The 26,926-nt window shown below is 41.8% G+C and overlaps 2 protein-coding genes across 6 annotated transcripts in view; one reads left to right on the forward strand and one right to left on the reverse strand.

Moving 5' to 3' along the window:
• Nucleotides 1-723: 723 nt before the first annotated feature.
• Nucleotides 724-26,338, reverse strand: LOC141567337 (uncharacterized). The gene is made up of 4 exons (XM_074314082.1): nt 26,257-26,338; nt 25,792-26,109; nt 24,750-24,846; nt 724-1,100 (listed from the first exon to the last, which is right to left on the reverse strand). The coding sequence occupies exons 1-4, from the start codon at nt 26,336-26,338 to the stop codon at nt 950-952; spliced, it is 648 nt and encodes a 215-aa protein (XP_074170183.1). The 3' UTR covers nt 724-949.
• Nucleotides 25,959-26,926, forward strand: part of ANKRD28 (ankyrin repeat domain 28) — a 149,589-nt gene continuing 148,621 nt past the window's right edge. For 4 of the 5 annotated variants that reach the window (XM_074312813.1, XM_019725990.2, XM_019725989.2 and 1 more), the window contains exon 1: nt 26,008-26,363. Coding sequence is in view for 2 of the 5 variants with exons in the window: in XM_019725989.2 (XP_019581548.1) it covers nt 26,337-26,363 (27 nt within the window). In the remaining 3 variants the exon portion in view is untranslated. Of the gene's footprint in view, nt 26,364-26,926 lie in introns of all 5 variants that reach the window. The other variant, XM_019725988.2, reaches the window with a different exon arrangement.

Genomic DNA, 26,926 nt, shown 5'->3' on the forward strand with positions numbered 1-26,926 from the left:
CTTTGGCAAATATCTTCTCCCATTCAGTAGCTTGTCTTTCACTTTGTTGATGGTTTTCTTTGCTGTGCAAAAACTTTTTAGTTGATATAGTCCCATTTGTATATTTTTTCTTTTGTTTCCCTTGCCCAAGGAGATAGATCAGAAAAAAATACTACTAAGAGCAATGTCAGAGAATTTACTACCTATGTTTTCTTCTAGGAGTTTTATAGTTTCAGTTCTTACACTTCTTTAATTCATTTTTGAGTTGAAATGGCTTTTTAAAACATCTCAAATATTTAGTCCAACATCAAGTGAACTGAATTCTCTTTTGGAAAAGTTTTAAATGGTAACTGGGTGGAGCATGAAATCATGAGAGATTCTCCCCAGGAGAGCTAGAGCAGGTTGTCAATAAATATTCACCAGTTTAATGATAGCAAGTTTCACCACAGTGGTTTGATTGATTCATGGTGGGACTGAAATGCAAAAATACATTGCAGAGAGATACACTTCCTCCCAACCCGCTTTATTATAGTTCCTGTTATTTGTTTGACTTCCCACAACCTGCCTATGCTTCCTTCTATTTTTATCTATTTTCACTTTTGGGTAAAAATCCTCATTGGGTTGATACTAGCCCTGCAGGGTTTTCAATTTTTCTTTATATATATATATATATATATATATATATATATATATATATATATATATATATATATATATATATACAATGATTACTATATAGGGGGTTCTAAAATTCACTGCATGGATTAACTCAATTAGTCCTCACAACAGCCCTATCAGGTAGGTATTATTATTCTTCCAATTTTAAAGATGAGAAAAGCGAGTGTTGGAGAAGTAGAATAACTTGCCTGAGGTCACCCAGCCAGTGTCAAGATTTGAATCCAAGCAATGTGGCTCCAGAGTCTGTTCTCACAGCATCTCCTTTGACAGTTAGAGGCCCAAGGTGTGGCCCTCACAGACCGTTGTTTTTCAGGAGGCCATGGTGCCACTGGCACCAGGATGCAGTATCTGGTCCACACTTGTCTCTCTCAGTCTGTAACTTCCTGTCCTCCACTGCCCAGGCATGGTTCATACTCAGCTTCACACTGGAGCCATGCAGATTTCTGAAAAACAGTTTTATTACAATTCTTATTATCACAATTTTAAAAACGAAGAAATGTTTCAATAAGCCTTTGCACCAATAATCCAGAATGAGATAGAGGATGAAACGCAACAATAAGGCCCATGAGAAGGTATTAGATAAAGAAAAAACCATTTAGAAAATAAAAAGGTCAAGAGAACTTCTGAGAAGTGGATTTGGTTTTATTCCGAGGTTAACTTAAAAGTAGCTACTGAAAAGTAATCTCTACCACAATATGTAATCATATATATATATATATATATATATATATATATATATATATATATATATGTTATCCAAATTAACTGATCATTAAGCCATAAGTCATGTATGAACAATGACTAAAATATATTGGATCAGATGCATTGAAATGGGTAAGTTACTCCAGGAGAACTACTAGAGCTCCCCCCAATACCCACCAAGCACCCCGAGTGGGCCACTGCCCTCTTCAAGGCAGGAGACTTCCTTGCGCACACCTACCCACACCCAGGAGGGTAGACAACCATGGTCCAGGGTTAAGACCATGACTGTTTTTGAAAGACTAGGCTCTCAAACTAGACTACTTTTGTTTCCCTGCCCTTCATTCTCTACCTTTTCCTTCATAATAATAAAAGCATTGACTTGATGGTGAGGGTTTCAACCTCTTGATACTCAAAGTAGGATCTGTGAACCGAGAGCATCAGCGTCACCTGGAGATGGTTAGAAATGTACAATCTTGGGCTCTACCCCGAGATGCTGAATCAGAATCAGCATTTTAACACAATCTCAAGTGATTCACGTGTTCATTAAAGTTTGAGAGGCACTATTTTAATCTTTCTGAACCTCATTCTTATCTTGCAAGGTTATTGTGAGGAATAAATGTATTCAAAGTACCTGGCAAGCACTAGGTGCTAAATCCATTATCACTTTCCTTCACCTGGCACCTGGCAGTGCCACACCTCTGTGCCCAGTCTCCATCTGCCTGAGCCCTTCTCCCTGGCCTGGGCTTCTGAACAGTGACCTTAACGTGCTTATTCAGACACTGCCACTTGGCTGGTGTCTCAGGCTGACCTCAACGCTCTCCTTGGAGTCCCTGGCAGGCTAGCTGGGGCCTGTTGCTGTATTTCTCAGCACTCCCTGCTGACCTAGACTCTCTCCAAGCCCCACCTCTCTTGGCTTGTCCCTTCTTGTGGACACCACAAACCCTGCAGCAGCACTTATTTTAGTCATGCTGCCATTGCTCAACATGGTCTTGGAATTGCCTTCACAGCCTCTCACGGTGCCTGACCCAGTGTAGGCACTCAACAGAATATTCCTTGGGGGAATGAACGAAGGACAAGAATTTCCTTTATTTTGGGTCATGGTATTGGGGTTAATACCTCTTTTGGGGGACTCAGTCTCTTTGCTTTTCCTTTTTCACACTTTTCATTGTCAGCCGAAAAGTGTGATGCAGAAAGCTAAGATTTAATGTCACTCAGGAAGTAAAGGCCAAGGAAGAATGCCTGACCTGTTCAGATTCTAAATCTCAATACCCTATGCAAGAGAGCCCTGTGGCCCCACACCGTCCAGCCTGCTCACTGTGATTCCACACGTAAAACCAAACTGCCAGAAGATAATAAAATATTCCAGTTCTGGCCTGGTCACTGTAGACTGATGGTGTCCTGTCCAAACCTCCTTTACTTCCAGCTGCTGCAAGTGCTCTGGCTAAAAACTTCCACCTATGGCCTTCTTTCGACAAGACACCTGCTGTGGGATGAACTGTCTCCCATAGAAATTTGGGGGATTTGTCATTCCACTCTCACCCCAAGCATCTGATGAGTGATGAAACAGGGGCACAAAAGCCTGGTCCTCTTGTCTTCAAGGTGGAACAACTCTATAGTGGACTTTACATTACAGAGTCCCCATGGATCTGGCCAAGGCTAGAATTTACCTGAGCCCACCTCCCTCCTCAGCTCACTCCACAGCCTATCCTGCTCCCCTCACTCCCTGGTTTCTTTCCAGGGCATCCCTCAATAACCTCTGTGCACTGAAAAGACTGTCTCAGGCTCTGCTTCCAGAGAACCTGACCTAAGACAGCACTCTTGGGATTCAGTGGATACTAAGTAGCAAGACAAGTGTCCTGTGTTCAAGATCCTGAGTGCTCGTATGTGTATAATAACATAATCACGAGTGTGATAGCCTATCATCCTTGCCATATTCTTTTAGTTAGAAGCAAGTTCCTGGTCCCGCCCATACTAAAAGGGAGGAGATTATACAGGGCATTAAAATGGGTAAAATTAGGGTCTGTCCACCACAATGATTATAGAGGGAGGATAGTTAACAGGAGGCCTCTTGGTAAAAGATGCAAAAGCCTGGCTGTATAAGAGAAAGAATTGCTTCGTTGCTAAGTCTCTCATTCACACCAATCTGTTCTTAAGCAAGGTCTTCCTTGTGGTTGGTTACCCTGAATGATTTTGATCTCCTGCCTTTCTGAACTATTATATCTGTGTGCATTTTGACAAACAATCTTACCTGTCTCTGGACCACTGGTTCAGGCGTGGACTCTCCCTGGCTTGTTATGTAGCCTTGCCCTATCTCTGCATTCTTGTAGCTATTGCCTCTGGCCCCACACTGGTCATCTTTTTTTTAAGTTAATTTCCTGCCTCAGTTTTCATATAATTGATCATAACTGTCATATGGGGAAAGGGTAAAGCTCATAGGTCAAACATAACACATGATAATTATTAAAATTAAATAAGCAAATGTCGGTTAAATTTCTTTAAAGAAAGCTATTTTAGATTAATTGTACTTTTCCTTGACAAATTTGACATCATTTAGAGTTTTTTTTATCCTTCTGATAATTTTTTTTTTAAAACCTGTAGGATACCATCCCTAGCGAATTTGGCTGGCATTACTGAAAATCACATTTTACTGAAAGCTTGTTGGATTTAGAGTTCACATTTTATGTAAAATTTGGAGTCTCTGATGCTTAATTTATTATCTCTCTTTCTGAGGTCTGCCAGTGTCATTATAGTTTATTTCACTGATGGAAACACTTAATAGTAAACATTAGACAATGAAACAATAACATGTTATTCATCCAGTATGATCAGAAAAAATAAAAATAAAAAACAACTAAGAGTTCACCAGTGAAACAAAAGGAATCTGAGAAAGGAAGATTATTGCAGAAAATGACTCATCAGGAATGGCAAATATTTAGCCTGGATGCCTCGACTCCTCCAACCTGTGCTCATGAAACTACATCATCCATCAGTCACTATATTCTGCTGCGTCTGAATAGAGCTGCAGAGTTCTTCTCAACTCTAGGAAACTATTACCGATTTAGACAGGGCTCTTCAGTTACATGTTACAAAACCCAACTTGGGCCACCTTGAGCAAATAAGGAGGAATTTCATACAAACATACGCGTACAAGGGTGTCCCCAAAAAGTCAAGCACAAGAATGCAGGAACCAGGTCTCAGGAACCTGACACCAAGAAGCCATCAGGACGTTGTCCCTTATCTAAGCATGTTTCTGCCTGTTTGTTTCACTTCTTCTCTCTAGTCAGGCTTTCTCTGCATCTCCAATCTTCTTGAGGTCATGTGGCCACTCACAGCACTCATGTTTCCTTTTTCCAATTACAGTCTCCTACAGAGACCTGTATCTGAATCTCAGCATCAAATTCCTGAGGGAGAGGCTCTGAGTGACTGTGCTTGGGTCAGGTGACCTCTCCTGGTCCAATCAGTCATAATCAAAAGGGAAGCAGCCGTATGCAAAACAGCTGTCTAGTGCCCACTTCTGTGTAGTGGGGAGCAGTTCTCAGAGAAGGTAGGGGTGGCTCACAGCCTGAGCAGACAACGCAGAGATGTTTTCTATTACTATGATCAACCAACAGGCAGATGAAACATTTTCTCCTCTAGATCAGTGCTCTAGCTCAGGACCTAGATCAGCGCAGACCAACAGGATTTCTGGTGATGACAGAGATGTTCTAACTCCACACTCTCCAAGACAATAGGCACTTACCACATGTCAGCTAGTGGGCCCCTGAAATGTGTCTGAGGAACTGAATTGTGGATCTTATTTTTAATTAATTTAAATTTAAAGAGCTGCACATAGCAAGTGGCTACCATGTTGGAGAGTGTAAACTTAGGCCTTTCCAGCTTAAAGATATGAAAACTGAGCTCCCAGACATAGCTGATTAATAACATAACTAGAACTTAAAGCTTGGTCTCCTCTTTTTAATTTTCCATCTTATTAATTGGAATTGAGGAATCTGTTTAAGTGAGTTTTCTCAGATAATTCAAATTTGCCATTTTAAATGTCCATACCTAACCCTTCTTTGATGTAGTTTTCTGAAATGTATTGCACACTTCCCCACCTTGGAGGAAAACAAAACAAAACAAAACAAAACAAAAAACATGTAGCCATAATTGTAAACTTAATAACACAAAGTTGTAATTGTGACCCTCATGTGTCATTCTGGGTTATAATAGCGAGGCCCTCCGAATAGGGCCTAGTGAGTCTTACAGGGCTGTCTTCCCAACACTTATGTCTGTACAGCGGGGAGTGACTGGGCTGCTTCCTCTCTTCTTGTCATGCCTTGCTTGGTGTGGTAGACTCTGACAGCGTCCCCCCTCCCTTCACTAGCTCAGCAAAGGAACCAAGGACAGGAATTTGATCCATCAGTGGGCTTAATTTCACCCACAATTCTAAACCATTAGGCCTGGGGGGAGTTTCACAATTGAGTCAGGTACACAGTGTTTTGTACAAAATTTTCCACAATACACAGTTTTTTCTTTAAGGTCTGTAATAATGCAAGTCTCATAAACACCGACTGCAGGATAAAAGGTTTGGTCCTTTGTTTTACTTTCATTGTGCCAGTCTGGATATGTCAATATTGCAATGTCTAGGGCACCAAAGCAGGATAGGATTGTGCACAAAATATTTTGAGAAATGAGACTGAAACTAGGTATGGATTATTTTAGGTTACTTTCCTGAGTTGTTTCTCCAGTATAGTCTCAGGTCATGGAATAGGAAGTTTTATGAGTCTTTTGAAAGTATTCAGAAACCAAAGTGAATTTTAAGAGCACTAAAAGAAATAATAATAAATTCATTTCAGTACTCTCTACTTACATAGTGGCCAGACTTGCAGTAATTGTATCTATTCAAAACATATCTGACTGCATGGGAGCCAGAGAGGGCCCGAAGCAAGGGGAATAGTTGTCACAAAGCCCATGCATTAGAACCCCTGGCCTGTAGCCAGGAGAAACAAGACGCTCTGATGGCCTTCAGCCTAGGTCTCATGCTCCACTCCGGGAGCCTGACTGAAAGTGCATGAAAAGGGTGGTTCAGAAGGAAATCCGGGTTCTGCTTCCTGGACCACCACAAGCCAACAAATGACTATGCACTTTATTCACCACCATCTCTGGGAAGTATATAATCCATTCTAGAAAGACTTCCCTTACACAATTAAAATGTCAAGGTTTTTGACATCGATGGGGGTAGCTTTCAGTTATCTGGGAAAATTGTTTATGTAAAGGTACCACCAGCAGACAGGTGTTTTGTATTTTTACTTGGCCTTCTGGAACAGCTTAAGGATTTGCTCAAGGGGAGCATTCATTTTGCCTATATACTGCTTTAGAAAATAACTTCACTAACACATTCATCCTTCCATTAGTTATTTATAGTCAAGTTTTGATTATCCGCTAGGCAGGTTCCTGGCAGGGTTTACAGTCCTCTGTTTGCCTTTCTCACCTCCCACTGACACACACTTGCTGCAGCTTGTAGCAGCTTAGAATTTCCCCTGAGTCACAGCTCCCCTGCCCCCAGTGCCAGCTCAGCCACTCCCCTCTCCCAAAGATGTCTACAAATCCAAACAACAGAAACCTACCTGTCTCCCAACCTTTCTCAAGAATGGTACCAGGTCCTCAGGGAGAACGCAGGTCCCGTGGACTGAGGCTGCTGGGCTGCAGGCAGAGTGAGTAGGAGTTCACATGTGCAGAGGTGGTGGTGCTGGTGGTGGTGGTGGTGGTGGTGGGGGGGGTTTGAAGACTGGAGAGGGGTCATTACCCAGGGCAGGACAGGATATTCAATGGCTTCCCCTTTCATTTCACAGCATGGCATCGTTTTGTTCTTTGGAGTGTTATGTATTCCCAAGACACGTGACACACCCTCCCCTCCTCAAATTCCAGATGAGTACAAAAACACATTCCTAAGTCCCATCAGAATGACTTCTTTTCTGTCTGCACTTAGGGCCTCAGTGAAAGTGGCACTGGTGCTTTTTTATCCTGAGGGATAGACTGCAGGTCTCCTGACTGCTGAACCAGAGCAGTTTCCGCATTAGCTTAGAGCAGTGTTTCTCAACCTCCGAGTTCTGATGTCTGAGCCTCAGCCCCAGAGATTCTGCTTGTAAGTCGTCTGAAGTAAGGCCTGAGCACTGACATTTTCAAACATCCCCCAGGTGACTCTAATGTGCAGCCAAGGTTGAGAACCACAGGCTTAGAGCCTCATTGGCTCATAGTGATTACGAGTGGGGCTCTTCAATTGTACAGCTGTGGCTCCACTGATGGAGGAGAGATGTTTGAATACGAAGGGGAGATGTGCACACACACAGAACAATTCAGGAGCCATTGTGCGTTCCAGGGTCAACATTTCATTCACTCAACAAACATTTACTGAGAGCTGCGACCAGGATGGGTGGACACAAAAATGCATGATGAAGTGGCTAACCTCAAGGACACAACAACTCCCTGGAAGAAGCATTTGGACATGTTCTCTGGACACCCACAGTGCCCTCGCAGTGACAGTCAGCTCTAGCCCTTCCGCCTTCCTGATTTATGCCCAGTTAGTGACTCATAAGGCATCTACACTTGCTCGTGATTTGACTGAACACACTCTTGGTGCCCATAGTCTCTGGCTGCTCTGCAGAGTGCAATTGCTGGCATTATTATAGTTATTGCTGCTAATAAAGTTCACTTTTTTACTGCAGTTATAAATACATATGTAGCTTGCGTATTTGAAGAGGCATGTGGGAGGAAATGCTGAGCTGTGGTGCCCTTCTAGAACTGAAGCCACACCCTGGCACCTGTACATATATAATTTTCCTGATACCCCGGACCTCACAGGCTCATCTTCAGGGCTTTCTTAGAAAAAGGATTTACTGTAAACAGCCCTGGTGAGAAAATCAGAAATTAGCATCCTTGACACTTGTCTTCTTTCCTCGGCCCCCCAGATGGATTCATAGCCATCAGCTTTCCTTTTCCCAGGGGCAAACCTGTCCCACACTGTCTGAGGAAACTGGAATGGCATTAGCTGGGATGTAAAACCACCACCAAATGGAGATCAGGAAGATGAGCAGCAGGAGGAAGGGATAGTGATCTTGTACATTTGAGCCTTGCAAATAAGTTCCTTAAATCTAGGATGGGCTCACGGTACTGGTAAGGCATATAAAGAAGCAGCAGATTAAAGCTGGCTGGTTATCTGGAGAAGAGCTAATGGAAGGATTTTCTAAAAGCTTTCACTTTTTTACTAAATGCCATAATGCTATAAATTACTAATCAGCTGACTGTAATTTTACAATTTAGCCTGGAATTTGACCTGCTTTGCAGGAGATTGTACTTTGCGAGTAATCACAGGTATGCATGGTGAATGTCATAGAGCATGTTTCTTTAAAATATATAGCTAGCTACTTTGGTAACACATGTTTATTTGCAAAGAAAATTATGATTACGGTATGAAACAGCATGTGGCAGGTACCGCTGGTTGTTCAAACAGCTTTTTCCTCATTTAGTCATGCACTGATTTGGGAGGGGAAGGGGGAGTCAATCCTCCCCCAAGTAATACAGTTGAGAGTGACTTTACCCTACCCCCAGCACCAAAGAGTAATCCTAATGGGCCCAAGCCAATCCTAGTGGCCCGTTCCCCTCTGCAGGGGCTGGTTTAGGGGTGGGTGTGGTGGATTGTATGTTGCCATCACTGTTTCCTTCTAAGTCTAGGAACCATGCTTCCCAGAATCACCCTCTCTGTCCTGTTTCAGATGATTGCTCACAAGAGGGCAAGATTTGCAAAGAGGATGGTGTTCCTCTTCTAGAGATGGTTATAATTGTATCGGTGGGCAGATTCCCAGCAACTTCCTGGCACAAACTCGAGGAATTACACTTAGGTGTTTCGGGCTAAGATCTTTCGGGGTCAACTCCTCTGATCTTCAAGGATAGACTTTCTGAACTCTGCTCTCCCGGCTGTCCCAGAAGTTGTGTATGCCCCCAATTCTGTGTTAAGTCCTTTATATCCAGAATGCACAGAGTGGCTTTGGTTTTCCATCCTAAACCCTGACTGATACAGTCAGTGGCCATGTGGTCCAGTTCTGACCAATAGGCTGGAGGGCTTCTCTTTACTGCTGAGAAGGAGACTCTGGAAGAAACAGCCCCTATCTGCCTCTGGACGACGTGGCATTTGGATGTGATGATGCCTGGTACAGCTGTCATGATTTGCTGCCAGTTTGAAATGGAGCCAGTATGCAAGTAGAAAGCAGTGCCAAGAGAAATGCCCAGCAAAAGGAGCTGGAGCCTGATGTACTTGCAGCCAATGCCCTCCTAATTCGTGCAGACTCATTCCTGAAGGAAGCAAATGTTAGGATAGTTTGACATTGGCTGCCATGATTCCCAGGGATGAGACGTTAAATGGTGATTCACACCTGTTCACCATCCTTTCCTTTCTATAGTCCCACCCTCCAGGCAAATGAGTACCCAAATAATCAAATGTACCACATACCTTTGAATTAGCTACGTGAGTTATTGGTTTGCACTGGCAGATATGTCTACAATATTATTGCATCTCTTATCTTCTTCAAGCTCCAATCATACTTTAAAATACACTTACATTGCTAAAGCATCAGTACAAGTCTATCATTTTGAATTTCTTCTTGTTTTACCCATGTATAGGTAGTCCTCACTTTGCATGGTACTGCAGGGGCATAAAAAGACCACGCAAGCTGCAACTGCGAAGTACTCTTACTAATCAACAGGAAGAATGACAAGTTTCATAAAAAATTTTGCCACAATATTAAAAAACTCTTACTTCCATTTATAAATGTACAGTGATGCATAGTTTAAAAATAGGAAAACTAAGACTTGATTGTTATTTATGACATTAGAAACACTATTTTATTTCTTTGTAAAATTTTTATCAAGAGTAGTTTATACAATGTTTACCTTCAGAGCATCTTTTCTATGCCTTGGCAAATTGCCATGTCCTTTCTAAGTTTAGATCCGCTTCCAACATTTTATCCTTTGCACTTTCAGGAAACTATCCTTTAGAGTTCCTATAATGTGAAAGTTTTCCCATGGCCACTTCCTCTGGGACATCATCCTTTTTGTCATACTGTCATTTATGTTGATAAGTTTGCCTCTGGCTGCATAGTTTCTTGAGTAGCAGCAGTGTTAACATTCTGAATATGAAAAATACATATATACTGGGGGTGCCCAAAAAATGTATACACATTTTAAGGGATGTTATCTATGCTCAAACAGTAGTTCACCATCATCAGAAGTGTGTGGACGCTGATGGTAACCACTTTGAGCACTTCTTGTAATTGCAGAAGTCAAATGTGACTTGTATTTATCTTTCATTATTGGTATATATTGAATATGGCAATTAACAGTTTTTCCTTTCCTAAAATGTGTATACATTTTTTTTTTTGGTGCCCTCTGCATTATTCGTAGCCAAAATAATCCCGATACAGAAATTATTATGATTATAATTATTGTTGTAAATTCCATATAAAAACTTCCCGGTGAGTACTAAATCAAGGGCACTGTATACAAACCTCTGGAGCTTGCCTCTGGAAGCATAGAAAACCATGGAAGATGAATCCTCCCATTCTGTTCAATACTGACTTCCTAACATGCCCTTGTTCTTCCCCAGGTCTAACTTGTGCACCACGAACTCTGGGTTGGTAGTGGAACCAACGGTATCTACCCTTCTGGAGAAAGAAAAGAGGTCAGGGTTTCCCCGGAAGAAAGCCCGCTGGACAGGGAGGGAGAGCGGTTTTGTTAGGTCACTCTCATCCAGGTCAGCAACTCCACAGTCTCATGAGTCGAGTGGCAGTGACGCCCCGGAGCGCTGTGTTGACAATGACGTGGAGGCTACGTCTGGGCTCAACAGAGAAGAACACTGCGATTGCTTAGCAACGTCAGGCGTAGTTAAGGGAGAGGAGCGCGAGCATGTGTGCTCCGTACAGGCCTGTCCTGGCCTAGAGCTTGGCTCTTAGTGGGTAAGGGCAGATCGTATTCAGATTTGCCAGCATATCAAAAGGTTTTGGGCCTCTCAGGGATGGACTTGTGCCAACCAAATGCATAAGATACTAATTTATAAAGCAGAAGGACAGTTTACTCACTTGAATTAGAACTAAAACTATAAACGTGTACCCGTTATTACGTGGGGACCCACTTGGTATAATGAGGAAACTTGGTCTTCGGAGTCAGGCAGGCCTAGGTTCACACCATGGCTGCATTTCTCACTGGCTACATAGCTTCTCCAGAGCCCTCTGTGGATAAGGACCCGAGTGCTGTGTCTGGGATCAAGAGGAAACAATGTCCTGATTAATTAACGATGTGAAACAGTCAAGATGGGGGGGAGGGGAAGGAGTGGGCGTGGCTGTAATTGGTATATAATTATTATATGTTCTAGTTTTTATCTAGCAACGCATGCTCTCCTGATAGGAAAGTCTATTTTCTAAAATAAAAAAACTGCTTTGTGAGCAAAGATATAAGAGATGTTTACCGCATGATTTTTATGGCTAGTATCATTGAACTATCTTCACAATATAAACATAAATGACAAATGAATAAGAAATGACATTTTGTGGTTCTGGACACCCACTCTCCTGCTCAGAGCTGGAGAAAAAAAAGGGTCAAATTTTGTCACGTGCAAAGCTTCCATTTTATATATACCTTATAGACCAGTGCTAATATAATGCAAGTCATGAATGTGAGCTACATAGGTTATTTTAAATTTCTAGTAGCCATATGAAACATGAAAATACACATTTTTACAAAAATGTTATCATACAGCTTTATCTGAGGGTGATCTTTGTATTTAGCTCTTGGCCTCAGTCATCTCTGGCCAACGATTGGTATCTCAGAGGAGACTGTGGGCCTGATTACCCCATGTCTTAGATCTCTCTCTCTAGTCTGCACTTGCTCCTCAGCGGTGGACAGCAGCTACCCCGCCTGGAATCTGTGGTTCTCTTTGTGGAACACTGGTCTCTACAACCACTACTCTGTCAGAAACTCGGCCAAGATAAACTATTTTTCTGCTTTGGATTCTCTCAAAATTTCTCCTATAAGCACTTTTTTTAACTCGGAGAAAAGGACAGGCTTCTTTCTCCTTCTATAAACTGCATTTATGTAACCCTCACCGGTTTTCATTACACCAGGGTTCTCATACTTGAGTGAATGTCAGGAGCATTGGAGGGCTTGTTAAAACACAGGTCTCTGGCCCAGCTCCAGAGTTTCAGATCAGGAGGTCTGGGGTGGGGCTCCAGCATTTGCATTGCTAAACATTACCAGAGGATGGACACCCTGCTGGTCTAGGCACTACACTTTGAGAACCACTGATATCTATCATTCATTGCAGTAAAGGAAGGAGATGAGAAGCTTTGGGTATTTGGAAGTGAAAGGTATTTTGTAAAGTGAAAAGCATCAGGTTACATCTTTCCTCGAAAATGAACCAAACCCAATTCTGTTGTTATTCTTTCCCAGAACCAGTGCCTTAGCATGCTCCAACACGGCTTCTGCCAAGATTTCTCCCTGAATCTCCTACTAGAGACGGAGCAACCAAGCCGCTCCTCTGCCCTGTCATAGACCTCTGCCACAGCCCTTTATTTTTCCAGTGTTGCAAGCATCTGGGCACACGTGTTGACAGAAGTGTGCAATACCGTAGAGACCTGTTAGCTAGCAGCATCCTCTCCCTAACACCAGGACCTCTCACAGTAGTCACTCGACCAAAGAGTGTTGAATGATTGACTGAATGAATGATACATGTTTGGAAGAGAAGGAGATTATTCACATGATAGTTAAAACTTTTCCTAAGTTTAAGAGTCAACAATGACACAAGAAATTGTAAGAAAGGAAGGAAGGAAAGAAGGAAAGCAGGAAGGACGGACCACAACCACAGAAACACTTGGACCTCCTGAGAATTCATTATAACTTTAAACTCACTTACACTGTGTCAATCACACACAGTTCTAAATACCCATCATGGTTTTATAGACATGACTTCCATTTGACATAGATGCTGTTACTTGGAGTGACGGACCTGAAGTGTGCTATTATGAACAAAATGGATTCAGTGCCCTTGAAACACTGGGTCTTAGACACTTCTTTTTATTTTGGAAAATTTCAAATATACAAGTATATAAAGAGGACAATGTAATGAACCTTCATGAACCAATCATCTACATTCAATAATTAGCAACTCATGGCCAATCTTGTTTAATCTAAAACCACCCACTTCACCAATCCATGTAATTATTTTCAAGCAACTCTGTGTCATATCACTTCATCCATAAAAAATATCAATGTGTATCTCTAATATATGAAGATTCTTTTAAGAACATAACCACACTACCATTATCACACCTAAATAATAAATCTTTAATATCATTGAGTATTCAACCAGTTTAAATGTTCCCATTGTCTGGTGAACTTTTTCAGTTTATTTATTCAAATCAGAATACAAATAGGTTCATAAATTGCAATTGGTTGATATGTTCTTCAGTCCCTCTTTTTAAACACTAGGTTCCCATTCTGTTGCCCCCAACTCCCTTTTGTATTTGTTGAGAAAGTGGGTTGGTTGTTCTATAAAGTGTCCCAATCTAGAGTTTGCAGATTATATTCCTGTGATGTCATTTACCCTATTCCCTCCCTCTCTCAATAGGCAATAATTTCTTTTGAAAATTTTATAATTTATCCTTTCACTTAAAAAAAAAAGGAAGTTAAGTAGCAGCATATCATACCGTACACGATTTTCTCTGCCTCACTTTTTTCACTCAACCTTATGTCCTGATGATCACTGCCTGGCAGTTCACAGGTATTCCTCACTCCTTTCCTATAGCTGCGTGTTACTGCCATCACGTAGATGTTACAAAGCTTATTCAACCAACAGCCTACTAATATACTTGAATTGGTTTTGTTGCTGTTACAAATGGTGCTGCAATGAATAGCCAACGTATCTCTTTGTGTATTTTGCTAGGGCATCTTTGGAATAGATTCCTAGAAGGGAAACTGCTGAGACGAGGGATAATTACATCTGTAATTTTGCTAGAAATTGCAGAGGCTCTGCTTTTAAATGCAATGTGTTTCTACAAGTGTTGTCATAAAATGGATCCTGAAACAGGTCCTATTGTAGTTATCTATTGCTATATAACAGATAACCCCCAAAACAGTGGTTTAAAAACACCATTTATTATTTCTCATGATTGTGCAGTTTGGGTGGGGCTCCTTGGTGATGGTTTGTCTCTGTTCCATTTGGTTGGCTGGGACAGCTTGGCTGGAGCTGGAGAATCCAAGATGGTTTTATTTACATATTTCATACCTCAGCTGCAATGGATGGAATGGTTGGACACTAGCTGGTCTCTCAATGTGGTTTCAGATCATCCAGAATTCCAAGCTTCTTAAACATGGTGTCTAGATCCCCAGACTTAAGTAAAACTGAAAGTTGTAAGGCCTCTTATAGCCCAGGCCCAAAAGTCATATGACATTACTTCTGCAGCATTCTACTGGCCACAACTCTCAAGGCCATCCGGATTCAAGAGGAAGGGAAACAAACTCCATCTCTTGTTGGGAGGAGCAACATATACATACAGACATGAAAGAAATAGTTGATGGTCATCTTTGCAGATAATCTGCCACACCTCCCAACTGTATGCATGGCAGCATGCACACCATAACGCATGCCCTATTCTTATCTGCTTCCGTATCAGCAGAATCAGGAGAAAGAGTCTAAAGGTGGTGAGGCGTGAAATACCTCTTCATACCCTAGGGTTAAGTGTGTGTTACAGCTCAAGGGGATCCAAAGTGGAGATAACTTCTATCAAGGAAAAGGGAGAAAGTCTTGCTTTCAGGCAAAGAACTTGATAATCTATCTAGAACATAAATCTATTAACACCTATTTTATTTCCATTCATTCTGTTTGTATTTATTCAAGAACTCTGTTCCAGGCTCAGTGTTGAGTACAGTGGTGAACATAACAGACAAGGTCCTAGATCTTGCTGTAATTACATTCTAAATGGAAACTGCAGAACAGGACAAGGACAGAAAGATATATAAGAGAAAAACGTGCCCTTGAAGAAGTTACAATGTAGTTGAAGGTGGGGATAAGCAATCAAGACCTAGCTAGAATCAAACAGAGATAATGGAAAGACAAACACAACTATGAATAAGTGGAGGGAAACAAACACAGATTAAAGCACCTGCTCTACATAAATCACAACAGTACCAGTAGGAATATCTACAGAGGTACTGACAATAATGAGGAATAGACAGTTCAGAGGAAAAGAGAATAAAGGAGGGACGACTGTGGCCTGGGGGAGTCATCTAAGACTGTATGTTGGGAGGGAGGCATGGGACGGGGCAGGGGTTGGGGGGGAACGGGGGTCAGAGCCTTCCCCTATGTATCTGATAACATATTGGCAAGTCCTGGGGGCTGCTATGTGTGCGATTAAAGGTTCTCACCAAGATAGCTTTCTACTACTTGCTGAGAAAAGGAGAAAGACAAAATGGGGTTTTAAAACTGACTGATTGAATTGGTAGGTAGTGCAGTTCTATATAAAATATCACATTATCCAAAGGCCAAAACTGGAATCCTAATGACAGATGTTCAAGGCTTAATCCTTGGCTCTCATATCTATCTACATGCTCTTCCTTGGTGATCTCTCTCAGTTTTGGGGCTTAACAGCATCTCAATGACAATGACTCACAAAAGGATACCTTCAGCTTTGACATCTTGCCATATTCATGTATGAACCCCTGAATTTACATACCCACTTGGAAGTCTAATAGGCACCATAAGCTTCAGGTAACTGCATCGTGGATTTTCCCTGATAAAACTCTGCTCCTCCCTTAGTTTCCCTACCAGTTGGCATCACCAGGACTCAAGCCAAAACATTGAAATATTTCTTGACTCCTCTCTTTTTCTAACACCCCACATCCAACCAATCAGCTTGTCCTGTTGTTCTAACTGCACAAAAGATCTCAAATTCAACTACTTGTCAGTACTTCTTCCCCTGCGCCAGCCACCACCACTTCCCATCTCCTAATCGATCTCGTTTTCTCTCATGTTGCCTTCAGTCTATTTCCCACAGGACTGCCCGAGTAAACTTCCTACATTATTCTAGCCTCTGACTCTCCCTTCAACCTCACTTTATGATAGACTTTCCACCCTTACAATCCTCCACCCACAATGGCCTTCTTTACAATTCTTAAACATGCTAAACTAGTTGCTTCCTTGGACCTTTACATTGCACTTCCCCCTTCCATCTTCGCATGAGTAAACGCCTCATTTTTCAGGTCTCAGTTCAGATGGTAGCTCCATAGAAATATCTTTCCTAACAACCCTATCTAAAGAAGCCCATAGTTAAAATTCACTAATTTTGTGGAGGCACAGAAGGTACAGTGATGAATATTACAAAGTCCGAGCTCTTGTGGTATTTACATTGTAAATGGAGGAAGTATGGTAAGGAATACTGTTACCCTATTTTATATTCTTCATAAAGTTGATCATGCTCTGAAAAATATCTTATTCATCTTCTTATTTATGTCCATCTGCCCCATTAAGCATACATTAGTAAAGGGAGCTAGGACAGGGCCCTTAGCTCTCTTGCTCTCCATAATAATTCCAGCCCTTACAATGGTGCCTAGCTTATTGGATCTCAATGCATATCTGTTAACTGAATGACCGAATGTGCTTGAATATACTAAAAAATACAGCAGTAACATTACAGTTATAAAGGAAGAATTTGTTATATAGGGAAAACCTTTATGTCCCCTATACCCTAATTATATCGTTCTAAACTTTGACCTCCAATCTCAACCCAACATTATGCTCATGTCAAGAGTTACTGGACCAATTCATTGCCACCAGGGAAATGTACGTCAGTCTAATTACTCCAGAGTGACATACATTTTCTAGAGGGCAACACACCTGTTTGCTTCCTATAAAAATGTATTCTTTCAGGGCTGCATTTAACGTCAGTGTTACAGTTATGGGTTCTGATAGTACTTTCCTTGTTCTTTGACATAACCAATCATGACCTAACCACAAACAAATGGAGCTAATGGAAAGACAAACACAACTTTGTGTAAGTGGAAGGAAACAGACGCAGATCAGGGCAACTACTTTGTACCCTATATGATCTAACATAAACAATGCACCTGACTTAGTCTGATGCTAGACAAATTATGTTGTCCTTCATGGTTCAATTTCCTCTTTCTATAACATTTGGGTAATCATGCTTATTCTTCCTAACTTCCTTGTGAAATGCGTATTATTTTATCAGTTATGGAATGTTAGGCCCTGAGGTATCTTGGTAATCATGTAATCCATATCCAAATGTGGAAACTGAGGCCTGATGAAGTTAAGTGATTTACCCAAGCTCACAGCTAATTATTGGCAGGCTGGAACCAGAACTCAGATCCTCCGACCTTTAGGCCAGTGTTCTTTCGGCCTCACCATATTGCAATGTTTGCCCCGTTGTTCAGCTTTTTGTGGGTGTATGTTTTAGCTTCGAGTTAGCTCATACAATTCTTGAAGACAGTGATTATAATTTGTCTCTCTGACAGTACTTAGTTGGTCACATATGAGTAAATATTTATTAAATGAAGGAATAGTTTGCCATCAGTCCATAGCACCTGCCACCCCTCCATGTTGCAATCATCTGTAACTTTCTAGTTACTGCCCCTCATTCGTTGAAAATTTTAGCACCTGGCTCACTGTCTTTCTCTCTACAATAATTCTTAGTGAGTTTGAAAAGGTCATCTGACATTCTGGCCACTTAGTTTCCTGAACTCCTCACCCCCAATGATCTTTTCCTCCACCCACCTCAGCTACCTATTTCCATGCTCGTATACCATAACTCTAAACCTTGATTTTATGCATTCCATTATTTGACTACCACCTCCTGGCGTCTAGTTCACTTATTCTAACACCCTCCTCCAACCATTCTTCAACCACCACGAACTCTGACCCGTGGGCCCCACCAATGTTTCACTGTCCTTCCTGTCCTCACTCTCTTCTTCATCCAGCCTAGATTCCTTGGTCAATCACTGTCATCACTCCTTTGTGTACATCTACAACTCCCTTGCCACATTCTTTCTCTATCATGCTTACCTGGAAGAACTCTAATCCTGGTTAAAACCAACTCTCTGGCTTCCCTGTCTCTATACCGAAGCAGTGGAACAAATCTGATTAAAACAGTAATATTATAACTGTGCTGGATATCTAAACTCATGATCATCAATTACAAGAGGGGCCTCAGCGGTGCCCAGTAATTCCTCATTTCTTCAGGCAACCCTCAGTCACACTTCTAGACTTTCTCTCTACTTAAACCCCACACTCTCAATGCCCAGTCCTTACTCTGACCTGATAACTCTCAACTACTGATACACTGGTGGAAAAAATTAAATTAAGCAAAAGAGAGCTACCAGCCTCTTTCCCAATAATCTTATCTTCCTCACTCCCCCAAACCGCATGCCTTAAAATGGATGAAGTGTCCATGCTCTTAAGGTTAAATTCTCTGTTGAGAGATGATTCTCATGTGCCTCTCACGTTTCTTTTGTTTCAGGCTATCTTATCAATGATATTTGTAGAGTGAATAGTCTTGGAAGACGGGATGTATCTAAAGCAGTGCTTAAAGAGAAATGTATAAATGTCTATACCAGAAAAGAAGGTCTTAAATTAAAAAAAACCTCTAGGCTTCCATCTTAAGAAACTAGAAAACAAAGAGCAAGCTAAACCCAAAGCAAGCAGAAGGAATGAAATAATAAATATTATAGCAGAAAAATAGAGAAAAAAATTTTAAAGTTGGTTCTTTGAAAAGCTCAACAAAATTGACATACTCTTAAGTAGACTGACCAAAAAAAAAGAAAGAAAAAAAGGCACTAATTATCAAAATAAGGAAAGAAAGCAGTCTATTGTTACCAATCCTATAGAAATTAAAAGGATTATAAGGGAATACTATCAATAGCTTAATGGCAACAAATTAAACAACTTAGATAAAAAGGACAAAAAGAAGTACATAAATGATCAACACTAAGAAGAAACAAACTCAACCTATAACAAGTGAAGATATTGAATTAGTAATTTAAAATCTCACAAGCAAAAGCCCTAGTACAGATGGCTTCCATTAATCTACGAAATGTTTAAAGAAGAAATAATACCAATCTTTCACAAACTCAGAAAACAAAGAGCACGCTTCTTGTGACAGAGTTGGGTCTTGCTATTTTATTCCTTCTGCTCTCTCTCTTTTGAGTAGGGTGTTTAATCCAATACATTTAATGTACTTATTGACATACTTAGAATTTCTTTTGCCATTTTGGTAGTTGTTTTCTATATGTCTCATGTTTTTTTAATTCTAATGAAGTAATGGAATCATAAAGTACCAATATATTTGGAAACTACTTATTTCTCATTCAATACAATAGGCAAAATACAGAAAAATAGAAGAAATGATTCATATTTGTCATACAAAGATAACTTCGTTTAATATTGTGGTATATTTTCTTCCAGTCTTTAAAATTTTATTTCTATTTAGATGTTTGTTTTTTTCGCTTTTTGAGTTTATATCATACTATGTATACAACTGTTACATATTTTTACCTTATGCAGTCTATTATATGCATTTTCCATGTGTTTCAATCACAGAGGAGCCATCACCAGCAGAAAGATACTAGGAGAAGTTAAGCAGATATCCCCTCGGAAGAGCTTTTGACTAAATAAAAGTTTTGAATGGCCCTGTTGTTCAAATACATGCACCTGTCAAAAAACTTGGTATGTTAGAAGGTTGGTTTGGAAGGCAAGGTGTCTGAGAAGCACCTGTGCATCAGGAATTTTGGTTATACGCTTTGTGTAACAAAACAAAGGAAAGGCATTATCTCCAGTATGTTTGGTAAAATTCACCTGTAAAATGGCTGGATTTAGGGTCTTGAAGGAGTCATGTGGACTATTTTTTATTATTGATTACGTATGTGTATGTGTGTGTACATATATATAAACTCATGTGATATCAAGTTTATTGATTTTATGGTATTCTAACCTTTTGTCTGTCTATTAATTTTTGATGGTGTATTTGCCAATTTTTCTACATAGTTCCATCAAATTTTGCTTTATGTGGTTAAATGCACACAAGTTCACGATTGTATTATGACTGTGTGTCTTCTTGGTGGACAGTCCTTTTATGATTACTATATTATCACCTCTTTATCTCTATCAATCCTTCGTGCCTTAAATTCTTATGTTTGATATTAATGCTATCAGATGAACAATTTTTTTGTTAGTATTTTCTTGGTATAGTTTTTTTAAAAATCACACTTCTCAAAAACTTTTTGGTAATATGTTCTAACCATATATCTTGCAAACAGCACATAGCTGTTTTTCTTTTTTAAATCCAGTCTGAATATTCGTTGTGTTGCTTGTAATGGACATCCCTAGACTTGATATTTATTGTTATTTATTGGACTTCTTTCTACAATCTTATTTGTTGTTTCTGATTTATCATATTTTTAATTTGCTTTTTTTCCCTTCTTCTTTATTGCTTGCTAATCCAGTAGCTTTGAGTAAGTTTTCTATAGCTCATTTCTTTTCTCTATTGTTTTGGAAGCCACACATTCTATTTCTCTTATTCTGGTGAACATCCTTCAATGTTTAATATGCATATCAGAAATGGACTCTGTCATATTTAAAGTTGTCATAATCTTTTTATTCTTAAATTTATTGGGGTGACATTGGTTAATAGCATTATATAATTTACAGGTGTACTGTAATTCGACATCCGTGTACTTTATTTTGTGCTCACCACCAAAGGTCTAGTTTCCTTCCATTACCATATATTTGACCTCCTTTACCTACTTTGCCATCACCCACCCCATTCCCCTCTGTAACCACCATTCTATTGTCTGTATCTATAAGTTTGCTTTTATTTTGTTAGTTTATTACTTTTTGTTTTATATTCCACGAGTTAAATCATGTTTTTTGTCCTTTTCCATCTTATTATATTTCACCTAAAACAATACTTTTAAGGTCCATCCACGTTGTCACAAATGGTACTATTATATCTCTTTTTATGCCATAATCTTTTAAATAGCCTTTCTATATCTGGGATAATTCTCTGGTTATTGATCCCATCTCCCCAATATAAAATTGAATTCAGAACTCAAACTTCCTGCCTCCCTTGCAGCTAGGATGCAGGCCTATGACATAGGCTCTACAATCAGAAGCACCCATGGGCATGTGAAGATACAAGTTCTGCATATGCTTCTAATCTCTTCATGCAGGTAGAGGCAAAGGCATCCAGTTGGTGGAGGTGGCAGTGGTTGCAAGATCAAGTTTCTGACAGAAGTGGCATTGACGCCGACAACAGGAACAGATGAAGAAAAGTTGAACTCCTGGCATTTGCTACTTGATGGGAGCAGAAGCAGTTTCTTTATCATGCTAGTGCTAGTTCTGTTGCATGGTTTAGGGCACTTTTCTAGAAGTTTAGCCCAAGCCTTTTTTTTTTAGCTCTCCCAGTAACTCTGGGAATATATCAATTTAAGAAATTCTTGCATGCTGTTGTTTGCAACAAAGAACTTTAACCAATACAATCACTTGTCAAAATCTAAAGTTAAGGAATATTTTACTCCTTCTGAATAAAAGGGAGTGTATTCTTTTATTCAAAACTCCCTTCTAGCATCATCTACTATATTTTTTAAGGGCGACTATTTTAATTTCACCTAGTTTTAAAATTCCAAAATACTGGTACTTAAAAAAACAAAAACACTACTGATTTAGATTAACCAAGGTATTTCCTAAGTTATTTGTTTATCCTTCCTTCTTCAATGTCACTTATTCTTTTTGGGTTCAGCTTTTTTCTTGTTGGAGTATATTTAGTATTTCTTTCAATGAGCATCTGTAAGTTCTAAATTTTGAAAATGTGTTTATTTTATTCTTCTTCTTGAAAGATGGTTTAGGTAAGGATAGAATTCTAGTTTCTCAGTTTGGGCTCTCAATACTTTGAAGATATTTTCCAATGTCTTCTGTAACCTTGTGTTGCTGATAAATCGGCTGACAGGATGACTATCATTCCTTTTAGGATAATTTGACATTTCTCAGTGGTAACTTTTAACATATTTTTATTGTTTGATATTGTGTAACGTCACTACTATGTACAGGACAGGCCTCAATTTTAAAAATTTATTCTGCTTGAGTTTTAGCATTTTCCTTTGATCTGATAACTCATGTTCTGCTTCATGTCTGAAAAATTCTCACACATTATCTCTATGGATATTACCTTTCCTTCATACTCTATTTTCTCTCCTCCAGAAAGTCTTTCAGATGTATACTGGGTCTTCTAATTCTATCCTCTAAGTTTCTGAACTTATCTTTGCTGCTTTGGCAGTTTATTATACGCATTTGCCATGTACTTCAGGCTCTCCATAAAAATCATTTTTTATAATATAGGGATTATCTTGTTCAAAAGTCATCAATAGTTTTCTTTTTCCTACCGCATAAGCTATACTTCTGGCTTTCAAGGCCGTCGTGCATCCAGACCCTGACATTGATTGGTTGGGTAACTATGGACACACAAACTTCTTTAGACCCTAGTTTTCCAACACAAAAATGTTATTGAGGTTATTGAAAAACTTACGTGAGGTAAAGAATATAAGATGCTGACAAGTGCCCAACACAGTAGCACAGCAACTAAAATTTGGAGTGGTGCACCAGTTCATAGCAATTTCCCTGGTGATCATATCTATATGACATCTTTCCTCCCACCATTTTATATCTTAATCCTCAATGGAAGTTATCATCAATTCCTTGGTTGTTGTGATTGGCTGAGGCATAGGCACACTGGCCTAACCCAACCGACTAGTCATTCCCTGAGACTTAAAATATGAGGTTTCTTTTATGACTGCAGAGTGCTTAAAATGTGAGTAGAGCTGCTGGCTATAGTAAGAGAGAATGAAAGTGATATTTAGAAAAGGAGGAAGAAGAAGATAAGGATGTAAGAGAGATTACTAACACCATTCAAATTCCTGGCCTCATTGGCTTTGACGATATGGGACTTTTCAATACTATGGATTCCTTTAATATTTGAACACTTTATAGTAGGCAGGAATACCTTATAACAAAGACTTTAAAATATTATAAAACTTTGAACATGAATCTTATTTCATTTTATTATTCAATTACATAGGTTTCTTATTCCTATATTTCAGAATGATTGTTACCCTTTAGCTGTGGAAATGTAGTTGTTGCAATAATAACATTAAATTTGAACTCCTGCAGAGTTCCCACAGCTTTTCATATCATTATCTTATTTGATTTTGTGATATAAGTAGTTCAGGTAATGTTACGCGTAGTTTTTATAAATGGTAAATTTAAGATGCAAGTTAAACGGTGTCAAGGGTGAAGAAGTGTGAGAACTGTGTTATGTATTAAGCATCCTCTACCGGGAGGACTCAGAGCCCACTGTTGGCAGTCAGAGAGTACAATTATAAAACATTTTCATTAGTTATTGTTAATTAGAAAATTTCAGAAGAGCCCTGAAAGTTTCATTAGCTCAATTATAAAACTTATTAAAATGCATACTCTACAATTTAAATTCATACTTCCAAATGTACTTGTATTTTCCCAAAAGTTAATCTTTCCCAAATTCCTAATTTGGTTCTTGTTGTGCTTTAAAATTCTAGAACTTTAACCTAGAGGAGAGATTATTGGGGGTGGGGCAGGGGAGAGCAGGATGTACTAATTCCTGGCCAGATCTGCACAGTGCTTAATAGGCTCATATATGATTGAGGGTAAATTCTTATACTCCTTGATTAAGATAGAATTCTGTATTATATATAGCACATGAGTAATTATTTAAAAGGTGATCTGTAGTAAAAGTACTCTAGTAATATTATCACAACACCGTTCTTTTGGAGAACTCAAGTGCTTTCACAACATTAACTCATTTACCCTCACTGAACTAAGTGGAGGCTGGGTGACAAACTATCCCTATTTTATCTGCTGAAGTTGATGAAGAGGAATGACATACCAAAGACAATGTTACCACACAGTTATGAGAACTCCATTTTAAGTAGAAAATATAATTTATGATGAGGAATGTAAGAAATTGTTTCTATAGAATCAAGGCATTGATATGTCAAAGAATATTGGAAGGATCATATTATTACTTGGCGGTGTGTTTCATTTTGCACTGATATTTTCTTTTATGGGACTAAAACATAAGCTTTTTGTTATAAATACAGCATCACAATATACTGACAGTTCTGGCATAGGTCCCCTTTTCTCCTGACTGCCATCAGACTCAAATCGATCCTCTAAATAGTCTGTCCCAAGAGACACAACTGATGTAGGGAACAGGGGACTTTTTAAAACCGAGCCTGACGTCACACATTTGTGTTCTAACCATCTGTACCTTTTTTTAACCAGAGGTTGGACCTGCCTGGGCGGACAGACACAGGCGCAAAACAGTCTTCTCCTACACAATCCTGGAATGGTAACTGTGCGGCTGCCTAAGAAAGAAAAGCCAAGAAAAGCCGTTTAGAACTGTGAGGTGGCGTGGGGGCGTGTGTAGCAGGGTGACGGAATCATTCCTTTTCTACATCCAAAGATGCTATTTACTGGAAATCCAGCACATCTTTTTTTTTCTTTTTTGTAAAAATAATTGATTTTTCTCGAATGGGAGGGGAAACCCTTCAGATGCAAAAGAATAAAGGGCGAGGGTGGTGGTGGTGGTGGTGGTGGAACGCAAGCCTGGCAGGGGGATTTTGGAAAGAACCACAATGTTGTTTCGGATTGGGACGGCGGGTAGAGAAAGGCTCAGGCAGCCACAACCTGTTTGGCTGCAAAGATGCTGCTTTCCGCGAGTTCCAAGCATCGGCCCCCTCCTCTACTGCTGCCCAGGCGTCACTTATCACCCTTCCGCACCTCCTTCAACCTCCCCAATCCGGAGGGGCGTGTGCCAGTGAGGGGCAGTCATTCTTCTTCTACGCTTAAGATCCGGCCAGTTCATGCTCTCCCCCACACCCCCTCCGCTCCCCGCTCCTTTTGACCCTGCCTGCCGCCCCCGGGAGGACAGCAGTCTCCCAGTGGCCACCTCACCCCACTCCCTTGGCTCCTTCATCCTCCCCAAACCCAGTGGCGCCTCCTCACTCTCCCTCCACGTGCGAGCCGGGTTTGCCCCAGTCCCCTAGCCGCTCCCAGGAAGGCGGCAGCCTCCAGGTGCCTATCGCTCACGCCCCTTCCGGCCTCTAACCCCGATCCTTCAACCTCGCCTGGCTTTGCGGAGCATCTGCACGCTGCGGCCACGGGCGAGTTGGGGGCCGCTACCCCCTTCCCGGAACCCCCCACCTCCAGCCCCCGGCTCCGCCCACCGCGCCCAAGGCGCGCTCCCAGCAGCACCTGGCTGCCCCTCCCCCGGTTCTGCTCCCCGCCCGACACCCCCGCCCCGCGCGCACCGCAGCTCCGCGCCCACCCCTCGCAGCTTCCTCCTCCCCGCACCTCCTCTCCGGGAGGCGGGGGCCACGAGCGAGCACGGTAGCGTGGCCAATGGGCGCTCGGCTTACTCTGGCCTCTCCCCCGCGCGGCCGCCAATCGTGGCGGGCGGTGGTGGTAATATTGTGGAGTGGAGTTTGGATGCCGCCGCTGCCGCGGGCTGGAACGGCGCGGCGCGGGGGCTGCCAGGGTATTTCGGGAAGGGGGCGTGAGGAGGCGGTGGCTGCGGCGGCGGCGGCGGCGACGACAGCGGCGGCGGGGGCGGCTACGTGTGGAGGCAGCTGAGGGAAAGAGAAAGAAAGGAAGAGGGCGGGGAGTCCTCAGAGGAGGAGGCGGGACCGGCCGGGCTCCTCACCTCTCGGTTGCCGCGGCTGGTGGCTCGGGAGGCGGCACCGCCCCCTATCCGCGGACTCCTGAGCGCAACCGGCCGCCGACCCGTTGGCCCCGGGCAGCGGCCGAGGCTACTGGGCGGGATTGGTGGGCCGGGGCGGCGGCGGAGGCCACCGCCATGGCATTCCTCAAACTCCGTGACCAGGTAGGTGAGGGGCGGCGAGGCGGGATCGCGCCGACCGGGTGGAAGGAAGGGGGGACGGGCGGGCCAGCGAGCCAGCGGTGTGGGCCGCCTGGGCGCCCTCTAGGCGCTATGGCTGCGAGGGAGGCTGTGTGTCGCCCCGGCGACGCGCGTGGGGCGGTCAGGCCGGGAACGCGGGCGACCTTCCTGTCAGCGAAACCCGGGCTGGGGTGAGCCCACGTGCCGCTGGGGGGCTCGCAGCCGCCTCCGGACGCTGCCGCGAGAGGGGCGGGTCCCGCGCTCCCCGCCTGGGCGTCCGCGTCCGGCGCGCTGCCGGGTGTGCGCCTTCGCTCTCTCCTGCCAGGTGAGGCTCGGGCCTAACAGGTGGCTCACCGCTGCTGGGCGGGCGCGGTGCGGGCGGCCGTGACCTAGGGTCACGACCTTGCTCGCCTGTTGGCTTCGCCGGATAGTTCAAGGCTGACTCTCTCCGGGGTAAAGACGGTTGATTTTGCTTAGGGACTAGTTGCTCCACGTGCAGGTTCCCAGGCTTGTTTTCTTTTGACATCTTGTGCACCATCTTGGTTACT

Source organism: Rhinolophus sinicus, linkage group LG10 (assembly GCF_036562045.2).
Source record: "Rhinolophus sinicus isolate RSC01 linkage group LG10, ASM3656204v1, whole genome shotgun sequence".
Lineage (NCBI taxonomy): Eukaryota > Metazoa > Chordata > Mammalia > Chiroptera > Rhinolophidae > Rhinolophus > Rhinolophus sinicus.